The sequence below is a fragment of the Oncorhynchus tshawytscha genome, unplaced genomic scaffold, assembly GCF_018296145.1.
Source record: "Oncorhynchus tshawytscha isolate Ot180627B unplaced genomic scaffold, Otsh_v2.0 Un_contig_1390_pilon_pilon, whole genome shotgun sequence".
NCBI lineage: Eukaryota > Metazoa > Chordata > Actinopteri > Salmoniformes > Salmonidae > Oncorhynchus > Oncorhynchus tshawytscha.
The window spans coordinates 345,001-362,500 of record NW_024609756.1 but is presented as its reverse complement, the minus strand read 5'-3'; the positions used below and the strand labels follow the sequence as shown (position 1 = coordinate 362,500).

Genomic DNA, 17,500 nt, shown 5'->3' with positions numbered 1-17,500 from the left:
TAGACTGTTTGGTGTTTCACTAACAGACGAGGGGTTAGGCTAGCTAGACTGTTTGGTGTTTCACTAACAGACTAGGGGTTAGGCTAGCTAGACTGTTTGGTGTTTCACTAACAGACTATGGGTTAGGCTAGCTAGACTGTTTGGTGTTTCACTAACAGACTAGGGGTTAGGCTAGCTAGACTGATTGGTGTTTCACTAGCAGGCTAGGGGTTAGGCTAGCTAGACTGTTTGACTAACTGACTAGGTTAGGCTAGCTAGACTGTTTGGCATTTCGTAAGCAGGCTAGGGGTTAGGCTAGTTAGACTGTTTGACTAATAGGCTAGGGGTTAGGCCAGCTAGACTGTTTGGCATTTCGCAAGCAGGCTAGGGGTTAGGCTAGCTAGACTGTTTGTCACTAACAGGCTAGGGGTTAGGCTAGCTAGACTGTTTGACTAATAGGCTAGGGGTTAGGCCAGCTAGACTGTTTGGTGTTAGGCTAGCTAGACTGTTTGGTGTTTCACTTACAGACTAGGGGTTAGGCTAGCTAGACTGATTGGTGTTTCACTAGCAGGCTAGGGGTTAGGCTAGCTAGACTGTTGGGTGTTTCACTAGCAGGCTAGGGTTTAGGCTAGCTAAACTGTTTTGTGTTTCACTTACAGACTAGGGGTTAGGCTAGCTAGACTGATTGGTGTTTCACTAGCAGGCTAGTGGTTAGGCTAGCTAGACTGATTGGTGTTTCACTAGCAGGCTAGGGTTTAGGCTAGCTAGACTGTTTGGTGTTTCAATAACATACTGCCGTTTAGGCTAGCTACACTGTTGGGTGTTTCACAAGCAGGCTAGGGGTTAGGCTAGCTAGACTGTTTGACTAACTGACTAGGTTAGGCTAGCTAGACTGTTTGGCATTTCGCAAGCAGGCTAGGGGTTAGGCTAGCTAGACTGTTTGACTAATAGGCTAGGGGTTAGGCCAGCTAGACTGTTTGGCATTTCACAAGCAGGCTAGGGGTTAGGCTAGCTAGACTGTTTGTCACTAACAGGCTAGGGGTTAGGCTAGCTAGACTGTTTGTCACTAACAGGCTAGGGGTTAGGCTAGCTAGACTGTTTGTCACTAACAGGCTAGGGGTTAGGCTAGCTAGACTGTTTCGTGTTTCTAGCAGGCTAGGGGTTAGCCTAGCTAGTCTGTTTGTCACTAACAGGCTAGGGGTTAGCCTAGCTAGTCTGTTTGTCACTAACAGGCTAGGGGTTAGGCTAGCTAGACTGTTTGGTGTTAGGCTAGCTAGACTGTTGGGTGTTTGTATAACTAGCAGGCTAGTGTGTGCATGTGTGGTGAGACTTAGCAAGGCGCAGATGCTGACACACAGAACTCAGACTCACCTCATATATACACACACACACACACACACACATGCTCACACACACACACACACACATACACACACACACACACACACACAGATCTCAGCTGATCTATTTGCCACATTAGCGGAGTCTTTAGGGGATTTGAGGGGTTTGCTAATTGTCAGTCTTTAGGGGATTTGAGAGGTTTGCTAATTGCCAGTTTGTAATTTTAATTGGGACTAACAATCCCTCCCCTCTTCCCCCCGTTCATTAAATTGATTAGACAATAAGGTGGTCGTCACTTTGCCCCCTAATCGTCTGACTACGTGCGCCCCCACCCCACCTCACACACATACAGTACCAGTGAAAAGTTTGGACACTCCGACTCATTTACGTCTTTTTCTTTCTTTTTTACTATGTTCTACATTGTAGAATAGTAGTGAAGAAATCAACACTATGAAATAACGCATATGGAAACATGTAGTAACCAAAACAGTGTTAAACAACTCAAAATATATTTTGAAAATATATTTGAGATTCTTCAAAGTAGCCACACTTTACCTTGATGACAGCTTTGCACACTCATTGCATTCTCTCAACTAGCTTCATGAGGTAGTCACCTGGAATCTATTTAAATTAACAGGTGTGCCTTGTTAATTTGTGGAATTTATTTCCTTAATGCTTTTGAGCCAATCAGCTGTGTTGTGACAAGGTAGGGGGAGTATACAGAAGATAGCCATATTTGGTAAAAGACCAAGTCTTTTGGGCAAGAACAGCTCAAATAAGCAAAGAGAAACAACAGTCCATCATTACTTTAAGACATGAAGGTCAGTCAATTCGGAAAATGTCACAAAAACCAAAGAGCAAGGCCGAGAAACATAGTGGAAGAGAGAGAGAGCAAGGCTGAGAAACATAGTGGAAGAGAGAGAGAGAGAGAGAGAGAGAGAGAGAGAGAGAAAGCAAGGCTGAGAAACATAGTAGAGAGAGAGAGAGAGAGAGAGAGAGAAAGCAAGGCCGAGAAACATAGTGGAGAGAGAGAAAGCAAGGCTGAGAAACATAGTGGAGAGAGAGAGAAAGCAAGGCTGAGAAACATAGTGGAGAGAGAGAGAGAGAGAGCAAGGCCGAGAAACATAGTGGAAGAGAGAGAGAGAGAGAGAGCAAGGCTGAGAAACATAGTGGAAGAGAGAGAGAGAGAGAGAGCGAGAGAGAGAAAGCAAGGCTGAGAAACATAGTGGAGAGAGAGAGAGAGAAAGCAAGGCTGAGAAACATAGTGGAAGAGAGAGAGAGAGAGAGAGAGAGAGCGAGAGAGAGAGCGAGAGAGAGAGAAAGCAAGGCTGAGAAACATAGTGAGAGAGAGAGAGAGAGAGAGAGAGAGAGAGAGAGAAAGGCTGAGAAAGATGAAGAAATAGAAAGAGATAGACGGAGTGATGTGATTGATAATATCTGATGACTGCAAGTGATTGATAATGCCTGGTGACTGCAGGTGATTGATAATGCCTGATGACTGCAGGTGATTGATAATGCCTGGTGACTGCAGGTGATTGATAATGCCTGATGACTGCAGGTGATTGATAATGCCTGGTGACTGCAGGTGATTGATAATGCCTGATGACTGCAGGTGATTGATAATGCCTGATGACTGCAGGTGATTGATAATGCCTGATGACTGCAGGTGATTGATAATGCCTGATGACTGCAGGTGATTGATAATGCCTGATGACTGCAGGTGATTGATAATGCCTGATGACTGCAGGTGATTGATAATGCCTGATGACTGCAGGTGATTGATAATGCCTGATGACTGCAGGTGATTGATAATGCCTGATGACTGCAGGTAATTGATAATGCCTTATGACTGCAGATGACTGATAACGCCTGATGACTGCAGGTAATTGATAATGCCTGATGACTGCAGGTAATTGATAATGTCTGATGACTGCAGATGACTGATAACGTCTGATGACTGCAGGTAATTGATAATGCCTGATGACTGCAGGTAATTGATAATGCCTGATGACTGTAGGTGATTGATAATGCCTGATGACTGCAGGTGACTGATAACGCCTGATGACTGCAGGTAATTGATAATGCCTGATGACTGAAGGTGTGTGTGTTTGCGGACAGTGAAGGTGTGTGTGTTTGCGGACAGTGAAGGTGTGTGTGCAGGGCGTCTCGTTTTGCGTACAGGAAGGGTAGGTGTCGACTGCTGAAAATTCAGGTAATTGAGATCATATGGTACACTCCTGACTGTCGTGCAACCAAGAGGGCATCACAGCCACACACACACACACACAGTCTTACAGTTGAAGTCAGAAGTTTAGGTTGGATACACTTAGGTTGGAGTCATTATAACACGTTTTTCAACCACTCCACAAATTTCTTGTTAACAAACTGTAGTTTTGGCAAGTCGGTTAGGACCTCTACTTTGTGCATGACACAAGTAATTTATCCAACAATTGTGTACAGACAGATTATTTCACTTATATTTCACTGTATCACAATTCCAGTGGGTCAGAAGTTTACATACACTAAAGTTGACTGTGCCTTTAAACAGCTTGGAAAATTCCAGAAAGTGATGTCATGGCTTTAGAAGCTTCTGATAGGCTAATTGACATACTTTGAGTCAATTGGAGGTGTACTTGTGGATGTATTTCAAGGCCTACCTTCAAACTCAGTGCCTCTTTGCTTGACATCATGGGTAAATCAAAAGAAATCAGCCAAGACCTCAGAAAAAAAATTGTAGATCTCCACAAGTCTGGTTCATCCTTGGGAACAATTTCCAAACGCCTGAAGGTACCACGTTCATCTGTACAAACAATAGTACGCAAGTATAAACACCAGGGGACCACGCAGCCGTCATAACGCTCAGGAAGGAGACGTGTTCTGTCTCCTAGAGATGAACGTACTTTGGTGCGAAAAGTGCAAATCAATCCCAGAACAACAGCAAAGGACCTTGTGAAGATGCTGGAGGAAACAGGTACAAAAGTATCAATATCCACAGTAAAACTAGTCCTATATCGACATAACCTGAAAGGCCGCTCAGCAAGGAAGAAGCCACTGCTCCTAAACCGCCATAAAAAAGCCAGACTACGGTTTGCAACTGCACATGGGGACGAAGATCAGACTTTTTGGAGAAATGTCCTCTGGTCTGATGAAACAAAAATAGAACTGTTTGGCCATAATGACCATCATTATGTTTGGAGGAAAAAGGGGGATGCTTGCAAGCCGAAGAACACCATCCCAACCACGAAGCACGGGGGTGGCAGCATCATGTTGTGGGGTAGCTTTGCTGCAGGAGGGACTGGTGCACTTCACAAAATAGATGGCATCATGTGGATGGACAATTATGTGGATATATTGAAGCAACATCTCAAGACATCAGTCAGGAAGTTAAAGCTTGGTCGCAAATGGGTCTTCCAAATTGACCCCCAAGCATACTTCCAAAGTTGTGGCAAAATGGCTTAAGGACAAGTCAAGGTATTGGAGTGGCCATCACAAAGCCCTGACCTCAATCCTATAGAAAATGTGTGGGCAGAACTGAAAAAGTGAGGCGGCCTACAAACCTGACTCAGTTACACCAGCTCTGTCAGGAGGAATGGGCCAAAATTCACCCAACTTATTGTGGGAAGCTTGTGGAAGGCTATACAAAACGTTTTACCCAAGGTAAACAATTTAAAGGCAACGCTACCAAATACTAATTGAGTGTATGTAAACTTCTGACCCACTGGGAATATGATGAAAGAAATAAGACCTGAAATCAATCATTCTCTCTACTATTAATCTGACATTTGACATTCCTAAAATAAAGTGGTGATCCTAACTGACCTAAGACAGGGAATTTTTACTAAGATTATATGTCAGGATTTGTGAAAAACTGAGTTTAAATGTATTTTGCTGAAGTGTATGTAAACTTCCGACTTCAAATGTATACACAGAGCTCTCTCGACACACTCACACAAGTATCAGAAACCTCACACACACACACACACACACACACACACACACACACACACACACACACACACACACACACACACACACACACACAGACAGACACACAGACAAAATACATATTGAAAATACATATTTTAAACGTCTTGTGCCCGCTACTTAAATCTTACAAGGTTAGGTTCAGAGCAGTGGTCACCAACCGGTCGCTATTAAAGACATTTCTGTAGAAAAGCCAACGATAAACAAGGTTAGGTTCAGAGCAGTGGTCACCAACCGATCGATATTAAAGACATTTCTGTAGAAAAGCCAACGATAAACAAAGTATTCCTATTTTGAACCATTTAATGTTTCTGAAAAGAAAAACTTCACCCGGTGGACCTGGAGATCTGTGGCTGAATCAGGACACGCCTACTGTGCTGGCCAATCGGATAGCTCAAATCACCATGCCTACAGCTTCCACAGCCACAGCAAAGTTTGATTGGCTACTAGCCTATATGTGATTTCATACCACTTTTAAAAACCTTGACCAGAGAGAGACTGTCAAAGAATACAGCAAGATGCTGCTGTTTTTATGAGTGAGTTCATGTTTGTTTTTATTCAGGACTGTCAACACTGTTTTTATTCAGGACTGTCAACACTGTTTTTATGAGTAAGTTCATGTTTGTTTTTATTCAGGACTGTCAACACTGTTTTTATTCAGGACTGTCAACACTGTTTTTATTCAGGACTGTCAACACTGTTTTTACTCAGGACTGTCAACACTGTTTTTATTCAGGACTGTCAACACTGTTTTTACTCAGGACTGTCAACACTGTTTTTACTCAGGACTGTCAACATTTTTTTTATTCAGGACTGTCAACACTGTTTTTATTCAGGACTGTCAACACTGTTTTTATTCAGGACTGTCAACACTGTTTTTATTCAGGACTGTCAACACTGTTTTTATTCAGGACTGTCAACACTGTTTTTATTCAGGACTGTCAACACTGTTTTTATTCAGGACTGTCAACACTGTTTTTATTCAGGACTGTCAACACTGTTTTTATGAGTAAGTTCATGTTTGTTTTTATTCAGGACTGTCAACACTGTTTTTACTCAGGACTGTCAACCCTGTTTTTATTCAACACTGTTACAACACATAAAACACGCTTCTCCCTACTTCCACTCGCGCTGCAATGAATGAGTAACGATGTGTATCGAGAGCCCTGCCTTTTATTATTATTAGCAGCTTGTCCTGTCTATTTCAATGTCAAGGAATATTTGACTTTCTCTGGTCATAGGAACAACATGAATTTGTGCCTGAGGCAGATGCGGTGCAACTCGAGTTTTGCCATCAGGTGGAAGACAGTGTCTCCTCTCTCTGGTCAGTCTCACCGGAGGAAAGGAAGGAGAGCAGGTGGAAGACAGTGTCCCTTCTCTCTGGTCAGTCTCACCGGAGGAAAGGAAGGAGAGCAGGTGGAAGACAGTGTCCCTTCTCTCTGGTCAGTCTCACCGGAGGAAAGGAAGGAGAGAGCAGGTGGAAGACAGTGTCTCCTCTCTCTGGTCAGTCTCACCGGAGGAAAGGAAGGAGAGAGCAGGGACCGTGAGAGGCTGACCCTCTGCTGAGACTAATGCCGCGTTCAAGACAACTGGGAACTCAGAACTCTCAAATCTCCGACTTCAGTGCTTTCAAAACAACTGGGAACTCGAGAAAAAAAATATATTCAACTGGGGAAAGATTCCAACTCTGGCTTCATTCTAGAGCTTGGACTTTCCAACCTGAAGATCACTGACATCATGATTTGACCTCGTATTTTTCTGAGTTCCCGGTTGTCTTCAAAACACCATGACTATCAGATGCATGTACCATCAGTCCAGTAAAATAAAAAATATAGTTATTTCAATTTGTGGTCAGCTCTGCTTTGCAAGTGCTACACCAGTTTATAAATATCATATGACCTGGGAATAACAGCATTGGCAGGCCAGGCATATAGCCAATATGCTGTGATAACGTAGATCTCAGCTTGCTTTTGGACTGCGAAAGTGATCTTGACTTAGAAAAGGTTGGTGACCATTGGTTTAGAGCTGTCGTTAAAACCAAATGTTTTGGACAGAAAGTGATCTTGACTTAGAAAAGGTTGGTGGCCATTGGTTTAGAGATAGTTGTTCAAATCAAATGTTTTGGACAGAAAGTGTGTAGCCTGTCCAGTAGTGACGACCAGTGTCCTTTACCTTCTCCCTAACCCATCTCTCCCTCTCTTCCCTCTTCAGGTGCTCTGTCAGGGGGTCAGCTGGGTCCAGGAGAGCTGTTGCAACAGAGGTTACGCTGTGGCCAGGTGGACCAGGCTCTAGGAATTCTGGGAGCCATGGAGTGGAGCACTATGGGAACGGAGTGTTACCGGGCACTGACCTCTGTCACAGACTACCTGCTGAGGCTAGAGCTGGACCAGACCAGAGAGGGTGAGACCGGGGCAATGCATTCATCAATCTGTCACTTAGGCTGCGTTTACACAGTCAACCCAGTTCTGGTCATCTGCCTAATTATTGGCAAAAGAGATGATCTGATTGGTCAAAATTATCAGAATTGGGCTGCCTGTGTAAATGTAGCTTTAGTCAATCAAGTAATCAGTCCAGCAAACTCTAAATCAATTAATCAATCAATCAGTTGACTAATGAATGAATCAATCAACCAAATATAGTAAAACATCAAATGATTAAATCAATGCATTAATCAATCTATTAATCAACCAACCAGTCGGTCAGTCAGTCAATCAATCAATCAACCAGTCAATCAGTAAACCAATCAAATGAATGTTTATTTCCTGTCTGCAGCCCAGTTGGAGGCAGCTCTGGGTGTGTTCTACGCTCCGCCCCGCCCCCTCTCTGACTCGGTGGTTCTAGAATACAGAGGGCCAATCAGCAAGTACGCCCGACGCTTCTTCCACCACCTACTCAGGTAACCCAGCCCCCTACAGTATAACCCACCCACTCGGGTAACCCAGCCCCCTACAGTATAACCCACCCACTCGGGTAACCCAGCCCCCTACAGTATAACCCACCCACTCGGGTAACCACACCTCCTATACACTTAACCACACCCACCAAGGTCTGCCAAACGGAGAAAAAAACTTTCCCCTTTCATTTAAATACAATCATAATTTTTCTGTCATCTTAGATTGACATTTGAGTCATTTAGCAGACGCTCTTATCCAGAGAGACTAACCATTAATTGGGTTTAAGATACCGTCACTTCCGGCGCCGACAGAGATGGCCGCCTCGCTTCGCGTTCCTAGGAAACTATGCAGTTTTTTGTTTTTTTACGTGTTATTTCTTACACTAGTACCCCAGGTCATCTTAGGTTTCATTACATACAGCCGAGAAGAACTACTGAATATAAGATCAGCGTCAACTCACCATCAGTACGACCAAGAATATGTTTTTCGCGATGCGGATCCTGTGTTCTGCCTTACAACCAGTGTAACGGAGTGGATTACATGCAGCGACCCAAAAAAACGACTCAGAAAAAGAGGGAAACGAAGCGGTCTTCTGGTCAGACTCTGGAGACGGGCACACCGTGCACCACTCCCTAGCATTCTTCTCGCCAATGTCCAGTCTCTTGACAACAAGGTTGATGAAATCCGAGCAAGGGTAGCATTCCAGAGGGACATCAGAGACTGCAACGTTCTCTGCTTCACGGAAACATGGCTAACTGGAGAGACGCAATCCGAAGCGGTGCAGCCAGCGGGTTTCTCCACGCATCGCGCGGACAGAAACGAACATCTTTCTGGTAAGAAGAGGGGCGGGGGCGTATGCCTTATGACTAACGTGACATGGTGTGATGACAGAAACATACAGGAACTCAAATCCTTCTGTTCACCTGATTTAGAATTCCTCACAATCAAATGTAGACCGCATTATCTACCAAGAGAATTCTCTTCGATTATAATCACAGCCGTATATATCCCACCCCAAGCAGACACATCGATGGCTCTGAACGAACTTTATTTAACTCTCTGCAAACTGGAAACGATTTATCCGGAGGCTGCATTCATTGTAGCTGGGGATTTTAACAAGGCTAATCTGAAAACAAGACTCCCTAAATTTTATCAGCATATCGATTGCGCAACCAGGGGTGGAAAGACCCTGGATCATTGTTACTCTAACTTCCGCGACGCATATAAGGCCCTGCCCCGCCCCCTTCGGAAAAGCTGACCACGACTCCATTTTGTTGATCCCTGCCTACAGACAGAAACTAAAACAAGAAGCTCCCACGCTGAGGTCTGTCCAACGCTGGTCCGACCAAGCTGACTCCACACTCCAAGACTGCTTCCATCACGTGGACTGGGAGATGTTTCGTATTGCGTCAGACAACAACATTGACGAATACGCTGATTCGGTGTGCGAGTTCATTAGAACGTGCGTTGAAGATGTCGTTCCCATAGCAACGATTAAAACATTCCCTAACCAGAAACCTTGGATTGATGGCAGCATTCGTGTGAAACTGAAGGCACGAACCACTGCTTTTAATCAGGGCAAGGTGTCTGGTAACATGACTGAATACAAACAGTGCAGCTATTCCCTCCGCAAGGCTATCAAACAAGCTAAGCGCCAGTACAGAGACAAAGTAGAATCTCAATTCAACGGCTCAGACACAAGAGGCATGTGGCAGGGGCTACAGTCAATCACGGACTACAGGAAGAAACCCAGCCCAGTCACGGACCAGGATGTCTTGCCCCAGGCAGACTAAATAACTTTTTGCCCGCTTTGAGGACAATACAGTGCCACTGACACGGCCTGCAACGAAAACATGCGGTCTCTCCTTCACTGCAGCCGAAGTGAGTAAGACATTTAAACGTGTTAACCCTCGCAAGGCTGCAGGCCCAGACGGCATCCCCAGCCGCGCCCTCAGAGCATGCGCAGACCAGCTGGCCGGTGTGTTTACGGACATATTCAATCAATCCCTATACCAGTCTGCTGTTCCCACATGCTTCAAGAGGGCCACCATTGTTCCTGTTCCCAAGAAAGCTAAGGTAACTGAGCTAAACGACTACCGCCCGTAGCACTCACATCCGTCATCATGAAGTGCTTTGAGAGACTAGTCAAGGACCATATCACCTCCACCCTACCTGACACCCTTGACCCACTCCAATTTGCTTACCACCCAAATAGGTCCACAGACGATGCAATCTCAACCACACTGCACACTGCCCTAACCCATCTGGACAAGAGGAATACCTATGTGAGAATGCTGTTCATCGACTACAGCTCGGCATTCAACACCATAGTACCCTCCAAGCTCGTCATCAAGCTCGAGACCCTGGGTCTCGACCCCGCCCTGTGCAACTGGGTTCTGGACTTCCTGACGGGCCGCCCCCAGGTGGTGAGGGTAGGCAACAACATCTCCTCCCCGCTGATCCTCAACACTGGGGCCCCACAAGGGTGCGTTCTGAGCCCTCTCCTGTACTCCCTGTTCACCCACGACTGCGTGGCCATGCACGCCTCCAACTCAATCATCAAGTTTGCGGACGACACAACAGTGGTAGGCTTGATTACCAACAACGACGAGACGGCCTACAGGGAGGAGGTGAGGGCCCTCGGAGTGTGGTGTCAGGAAAATAACCTCACACTCAACGTCAACAAAACTAAGGAGATGATTGTGGACTTCAGGAAACAGCAGAGGGAACACCCCCCCATCCACATCGATGGAACAGTAGTGGAGAGGGTAGCAAGTTTTAAGTTCCTCGGCATACACATCACAGACAAACTGAATTGGTCCACTCACACAGACAGCATCGTGAGGAAGGCACAGCAGCGCCTCTTCAACCTCAGGAGGCTGAAGAAATTCGGCTTGTCACCAAAAGCACTCACAAACTTCTACAGATGCACAATCGAGAGCATCCTGGCGGGCTGTATCACCGCCTGGTATGGCAACTGCACCGCCCTCAACCGTAAGGCTATCCAGAGGGTAGTGAGGTCTGCACAACGCATCACCGGGGGCAAACTACCTGCCCTCCAGGACACCTACACCACCCGATGCTACAGGAAGGCCATAAAGATCATCAAGGACATCAACCACCCGAGCCACTGCCTGTTCACCCCGCTGTCATCCAGAAGGCGAGGTCAGTACAGGTGCATCAAAGCTGGGACCGAGAGACTGAAAAACAGCTTCTATCTCAAGGCCATCAGACTGTTAAACAGCCACCACTAACATTGAGTGGCTACTGCCAACACACTGTCAATGACACTGACTCTACTCCAGCCACTTTAATAATGGGAATTGATGGGAAATGATGTAAATATATCACTAGCCACTTTAAACAATGCTACCTTATATAATGTTACTTACCCTACATTATTCATCTCATATGCATACGTAGATACTGTACTCTATATCATCGACTGCATCCTTATGTAATACATGTATCACTAGCCACTTTAACTATGCCACTTGGTTTACATACTCATCTCATATGTATATACTGTACTCGATATCAGCTACTGTATCTTGCCTATGCTGCTCTGTACCATCACTCATTCATATATCCTTATGTACATATTCTTTATCCCCTTACACTGTGTATAAGACAGTAGTTTTTTTGGAATTGTTAGTTAGATTACTTGTTCGTTATTACTGCATTGTCGGAACTAGAAGCACAAGCATTTCGCTACACTCGCATTAACATCTGCTAACCATGTGTATGTGACAAATAAAATTTGATTTGATTTGATTTGAGACAACCACATGTCAGTCACAGTGTATTCTGAAAGTATTCAGACCCCTGGGCTTTTTACACATTCTGTTACGGCCTTATTCTAAAATGGATTACATTGGTCATTTTTTTCTCATCAATCTTAACAAAAATACCCCATAATGACAAAGCAGAAACAGGTTTTTAGAAATGTTATCAAATGTATTAAAAACAACAAACTGAAATATTCTATTTACATCAGTATGATGGAGACCACTGTGTTCTTGGGGACCTTCAATGCTGCAGAAATGTTTTGGTACCCAGATCTGTGCCTCAACATGATCCTGTCTCGGAGCTCTACAGACAATTCCTTCAACCTCATGGCTTGGTTTTTGCTCTGACATGCACTGTCAACTGTGGGACCTTTATATAGACAGGTGTGTACCTTTCCAAATCATGTCCAATCAATTGAATTTACCACAGGTGAACTTCAATCAAGTTGTAGAAACATCTCAAGGATGATCAATGGAAACAGGATGTACCTGAGCTCAATTTTGAATCTCATAGCAAAGGGTCTGAATACCTATGTAAATAAGATATTTCTGTTTATTTATTTTTTATATATGTGCAAAAAAAATCTAAAAACCTGTTTTCGCTTCGTCATTATGGGGTGTTATGTGTAGATTGATGAGGAAATAGTTTTATGTAATTCATTTTAGAATGAGGCTGTAATGTAACAAAATGTGGAAAAAGTCAAGGGGTCTGAATACTTTCCGAAGGCACAGGAAGCACATTTTCCCTCAATCAAGTAATTATTAGTGCTAGTAGGAAAAATCAAGTGAGTTTAAAAAAAAAAATCTACATTAGTTAATAAAGTAAGTAGCTAACATCACTGAGTCGATCAATTCAGAATAATGATGATGATGATGAATGATGATGATAACGATGTGATCTCTTGCTCTCAAACACTCACACATACACACACATACATATATACACACACACACACACACACACAGAAAATTGAAAAGAGGGTCTCTCCCCATTTATAGAGATGAGAGTTGGGAGGCTGAGTATCTACTCAGTACAATACTCCCTAACTTCTCCAGGCCAGAGCCAACATGAAACAAACAAACTCAACCAAAGAGAAGCGTTTTCATTTGATGTTGAAGAAGGGATGAATGCAGGTGGGTGATAAGGGAGAGGAGAGAGGAGGAGGGAGAGAGGGAGGGGAGAGGGGAGAGGAGGGGTGCCAGAAAAGGCTCTGCTTGCCAAAGAGAGAAAATGGAAGAAGGAAGATGTGGAGTGAACGAACCTAGCAAGAACACTGGACCACTGTAGTGATGGCAGGTTTTACAGCAAGAACACTGGACCACTGTAGTGATGGCAGGTTTTACAGCAAGAACACTGGACCACTGTAGTGATGGCAGGTTTTACAGCAAGAACACTGGACCACTGTAGTGATGGCAGGTTTTACAGCAAGAACACTGTGGACCACTGTAGTGATGGCAGGTTTTACAGCAAGAACACTGGACCACTGTAGTGATGGCAGGTTTTACAGCAAGAACACTGGACCACTGTAGTGATGGCAGGTTTTACAGCAAGAACACTGGACCACTGTAGTGATGGCAGGTTTTACAGCAAGAACACTGGACCACTGTAGTGATGGCAGGTTTTACAGCAAGAACACTGTGGACCACTGTAGTGATGGCAGGTTTTACAGCAAGAACACTGTGGACCACTGTAGTGATGGCAGGTTTTACAGCAAGAACACTGTGGACCACTGTAGTGATGGCAGGTTTTACAGCAAGAACACTGTGGACCACTGTAGTGATGGCAGGTTTTACAGCAAGAACACTGTGGACCACTGTAGTGATGGCAGGTTTTACAGCAAGAACACTGGACCACTGTAGTGATGGCAGGTTTTACAGCAAGAACACTGTGGACCACTGTAGTGATGGCAGGTTTTACAGCAAGAACACTGTGGACCACTGTAGTGATGGCAGGTTTTACAGCAAGAACACCATGTTGTGGGGGTGCTTTGCTGCAGGGGGACTGGTGCACTTCACAAAATAGATGGCATCATGAGGATGGACAATTATGTGGATATATTGAAGCAACACCTCAAAACATCAGTTAAAGTTAAAGCTTGGTCGCAAATGGGTCTTCCAAATGGACAATGACCCCAAGCATAATTCCAAAGTTGTGGCAAAATGGTTTAAGGACAACAAAGTCAAGGTGTTGGAGTGGCCATCACAAAGCCCTGACCTCAATCCTATAGAAAATGACTGGGCAGAATTGAAAAAGCATGTGCAAGCAAGGAGGCCTACAAACCTGACTCAGTTACACCAGCTCTGTCAGGAGGAATGAGCCTAAATTCACCCAACTTATTGTCGGAAGCTTGTGGAAGGCTACCCGAAACGTTTGACCCAAGTTAAACAATTTTATAGGCAATGCTTCCAACTACTAATTGAGTGTATGTAAACTTCTGACCCACTGGGAATGTGATGAAAGAAATACAATCTGAAATAAATCATTCTCTCTACTATTATTCTGACATTTAACATTCTGAAAATAAAGTGGTGATCCTAACTGACCTAAGACAGGGAATTTTTACTTGGATTAAATGTCAGGAATTGTGATAAACTGAGTTTAAATGTATTTGGCTAAGGTGTATGTAAACTTCCGACTTCAACTGTATATAAACTCAATTCTGGGTTAATTTTGTTGGTGTATACATACACATTACTGGGGCGGCAGGTAGCATAGTGGTTAGAGCGTTGGACCAGTAACCAGCATGTAGCCTAGTGGTTAGAGCGTTGGGCCAGTAACCAGCAGGTAGCCTAGTGGTTAGAGCGTTGGGCCAGTAACCAGCAGGTAGCCTAGTGGTTAGAGCGTTGGGCCAGTAACCAGCAGGTAGTCTAGTTGTTAGAGCGTTGGGCCAGTAACCAGCAGGTAGCCTAGTGGTTAGAGTGTTGGGCCAGTAACCAGCAGGTAGCCTAGTGGTTAGAGTGTTGGGCCAGTAACCAGCAGGTAGCCTAGTGGTTAGAGCGTTGGGCCAGTAACCAGCAGGTAGCCTAGTGGTTAGAGCGTTGGACCAGTAACCAGCAGGTAGCCTAGTGGTTAGAGCGTTGGGCCAGTAACCAGCAGGTAGCCTAGTGGTTAGAGTGTTGGGCCAGTAACCAGCAGGTAGCCTAGTGGTTAGAGCGTTGGGCCAGTAACCAGCAGGTAGCCTAGTGGTTAGAGTGTTGGGCCAGTAACCAGCAGGTAGCCTAGTGGTTAGAGTGTTGGGCCAGTAACCAGCAGGTAGCCTAGTGGTTAGAGCGTTGGGCCAGTAACCAGCAGGTAGCCTAGTGGTTAAAGTGTTGGACCAGTAACCAGCAGGTAGCCTAGTGGTTAGAGTGTTGGGCCAGTAACCAGCAGGTAGCCTAGTGGTTAGAGTGTTGGGCCAGTAACCAGCAGGTAGCCTAGTGGTTAGAGTGTTGGGCCAGTAACCAGCAGGTAGCCTAGTGGTTAGAGTGTTGGGCCAGTAACCAGCAGGTAGCCTAGTGGTTAGAGCGTTGGGCCAGTAACCAGCAGGTAGCCTAGTGGTTAGAGTGTTGGGCCAGTAACCAGCAGGTAGCCTAGTGGTTAGAGTGTTGGGCCAGTAACCAGCAGGTAGCCTAGTGGTTAGAGTGTTGGGCCAGTAACCAGCAGGTAGCCTAGTGGTTAGAGTGTTGGGCCAGTAACCAGCAGGTAGCCTAGTGGTTAGAGTGTTGGGCCAGTAACCAGCAGGTAGCCTAGTGGTTAGAGCGTTGGGCCAGTAACCAGCAGGTAGGCTAGTGGTTAAAGTGTTGGACTAGTAACCGAAATGTTGCAAAATCGAATCCCCGTGCTGACAAGGTAAAAATCTGTTGTTCTGCCCCTGAATAAGGCAGTTAACCCACTGTTCCTAGGATTGTAAATAAGAATTTGTTCTTAACTGACTTGCCTAGTTAAATAAAGGTTGCATTTAAAATACAAAAATCTATAATTACTGTGTTAATTTTGTTGGTGACATGCCAGAGACAGGAGACGTCTCCACATCCTATTTTACTCTCTGTACAGAACATCGTTAACACTTAAATCAACCTGCAGGTGTAATGCTTTTTTAATGTGTTGAAGTGTGATAACCCAGTTTATGTCTGCAGACACCAGCGCTTTGAGAAGGCCTTCCTGCTGGCGGTTGACATTGGAGCTAGAGACCTGTTTATGGTGAGGCAGTCTGTCTTTTCCTCCTCTCCTCTCTCTCCTCTCTCTCTCTGTCTCTCTCTCTCTCTTTCTCTCTCTCTCATTCTTTTGTTCCTCTTCTCTCTGTCTCCTCTCTCGCTCTCTTCCTCTCTCTCACCCTCTCTCTCTCTCTCTTCACTTTTCTCTCTCTCTGTCTCTCTCTCATTCTTTTGTTCCTCTTCTCTCTGTCTCCTCTCTCGCTCTCTTCCTCTCTCTCACCCTCTCTCTCTCTCTCTTCACTTTTCTCTCTCTCTGTCTCTCTCTCATTCTTTTGTTCCTCTTCTCTCCTCTACTCTTGTCTCCTCCTCTCCTTTTTTCTTCTCTCGTCTTCTCTCTGTCTCTCTGTCATGGTGAGTAACAGGTGGAGGGGCCTTGTGATCTGAACACTTTTCTTCCATCTCCTCCTCTCACCTCTCTTCTTCTCGCTCGCTCTTTCTTTCACTCTACTGTGAAACGGTCTTGTATGTCTGACCCCCTTCTTTGTGGGGGCCCCCTTTTGCTTCACCCTCCATGCTTCCATGCCCCCCCAGCCATTTAATGTTCACTCTTTGCACCTCCTCTCTCACCTCCTCCCCCCTACTCCCATCACACTGATGGCAATAGGTTCCAATTCACTCGCCACTAAGTAGAGCCGCTGAGAAGCCGAATTGAAAAGGTGGAGCCGAAGCTATGGACCTTGAAAGAACACAGAGAGAGAGAGAGGAGTGAGGCAAGAGAGAAGGAGAGAGGAGAGACAGAAGGAGAGAGGAGGGGGTGGAGGGAAAGGACTGCTCCAGAAACAGAGATAAAGAGTGGGGAGATGAACAGAAAGGAGACCTCCTCTGTCACCTAGGAGACAAGCCAGAGAAAGGAGACCTCTGTCACCTAGGAGACATACCAGAGAAAGGAGACCTCCTCTGTCACCTAGGAGACATACCAGAGAAAGGAGACCTCCTCTGTCACCTAGGAGACAAGCCAGAGAAAGGAGACCTCCTCTGTCACCTAGGAGACAAGCCAGAGAAAGGAGACCTCCTCTGTCACCTAGGAGACAAGCCAGAGAAAGGAGACCTCCTCTGTCACCTAGGAGACAAGCCAGAGAAAGGAGACCTCTGTCACCTAGGAGACATACCAGAGAAAGGAGACCTCCTCTGTCACCTAGGAGACAAGCCAGAGAAAGGAGACCTCCTCTGTCACCTAGGAGACAAGCCAGAGAAAGGAGACCTCTCTGTCACCTAGGAGACATACCAGAGAAAGGAGACCTCCTCTGTCACCTAGGAGACAAGCCAGAGAAAGGAGACCTCCTCTGTCACCTAGGAGACAAGCCAGAGAAAGGAGACCTC

General features: G+C 45.3%; 1 protein-coding gene across 1 annotated transcript in view; it reads left to right on the top strand.

Moving 5' to 3' along the window:
* The window catches only part of LOC112241537 (WD repeat containing planar cell polarity effector), a gene marked incomplete at its 5' end in the record, with an annotated part of 88,521 nt that overhangs the window by 36,351 nt on the left and 34,670 nt on the right, over positions 1–17,500 (top strand). Inside the window, 3 exon segments of the mRNA XM_042317636.1 lie at positions 7,516–7,704; positions 8,077–8,200; positions 16,103–16,166. Of these exon segments, the coding sequence (XP_042173570.1) occupies positions 7,516–7,704; positions 8,077–8,200; positions 16,103–16,166 (377 nt within the window).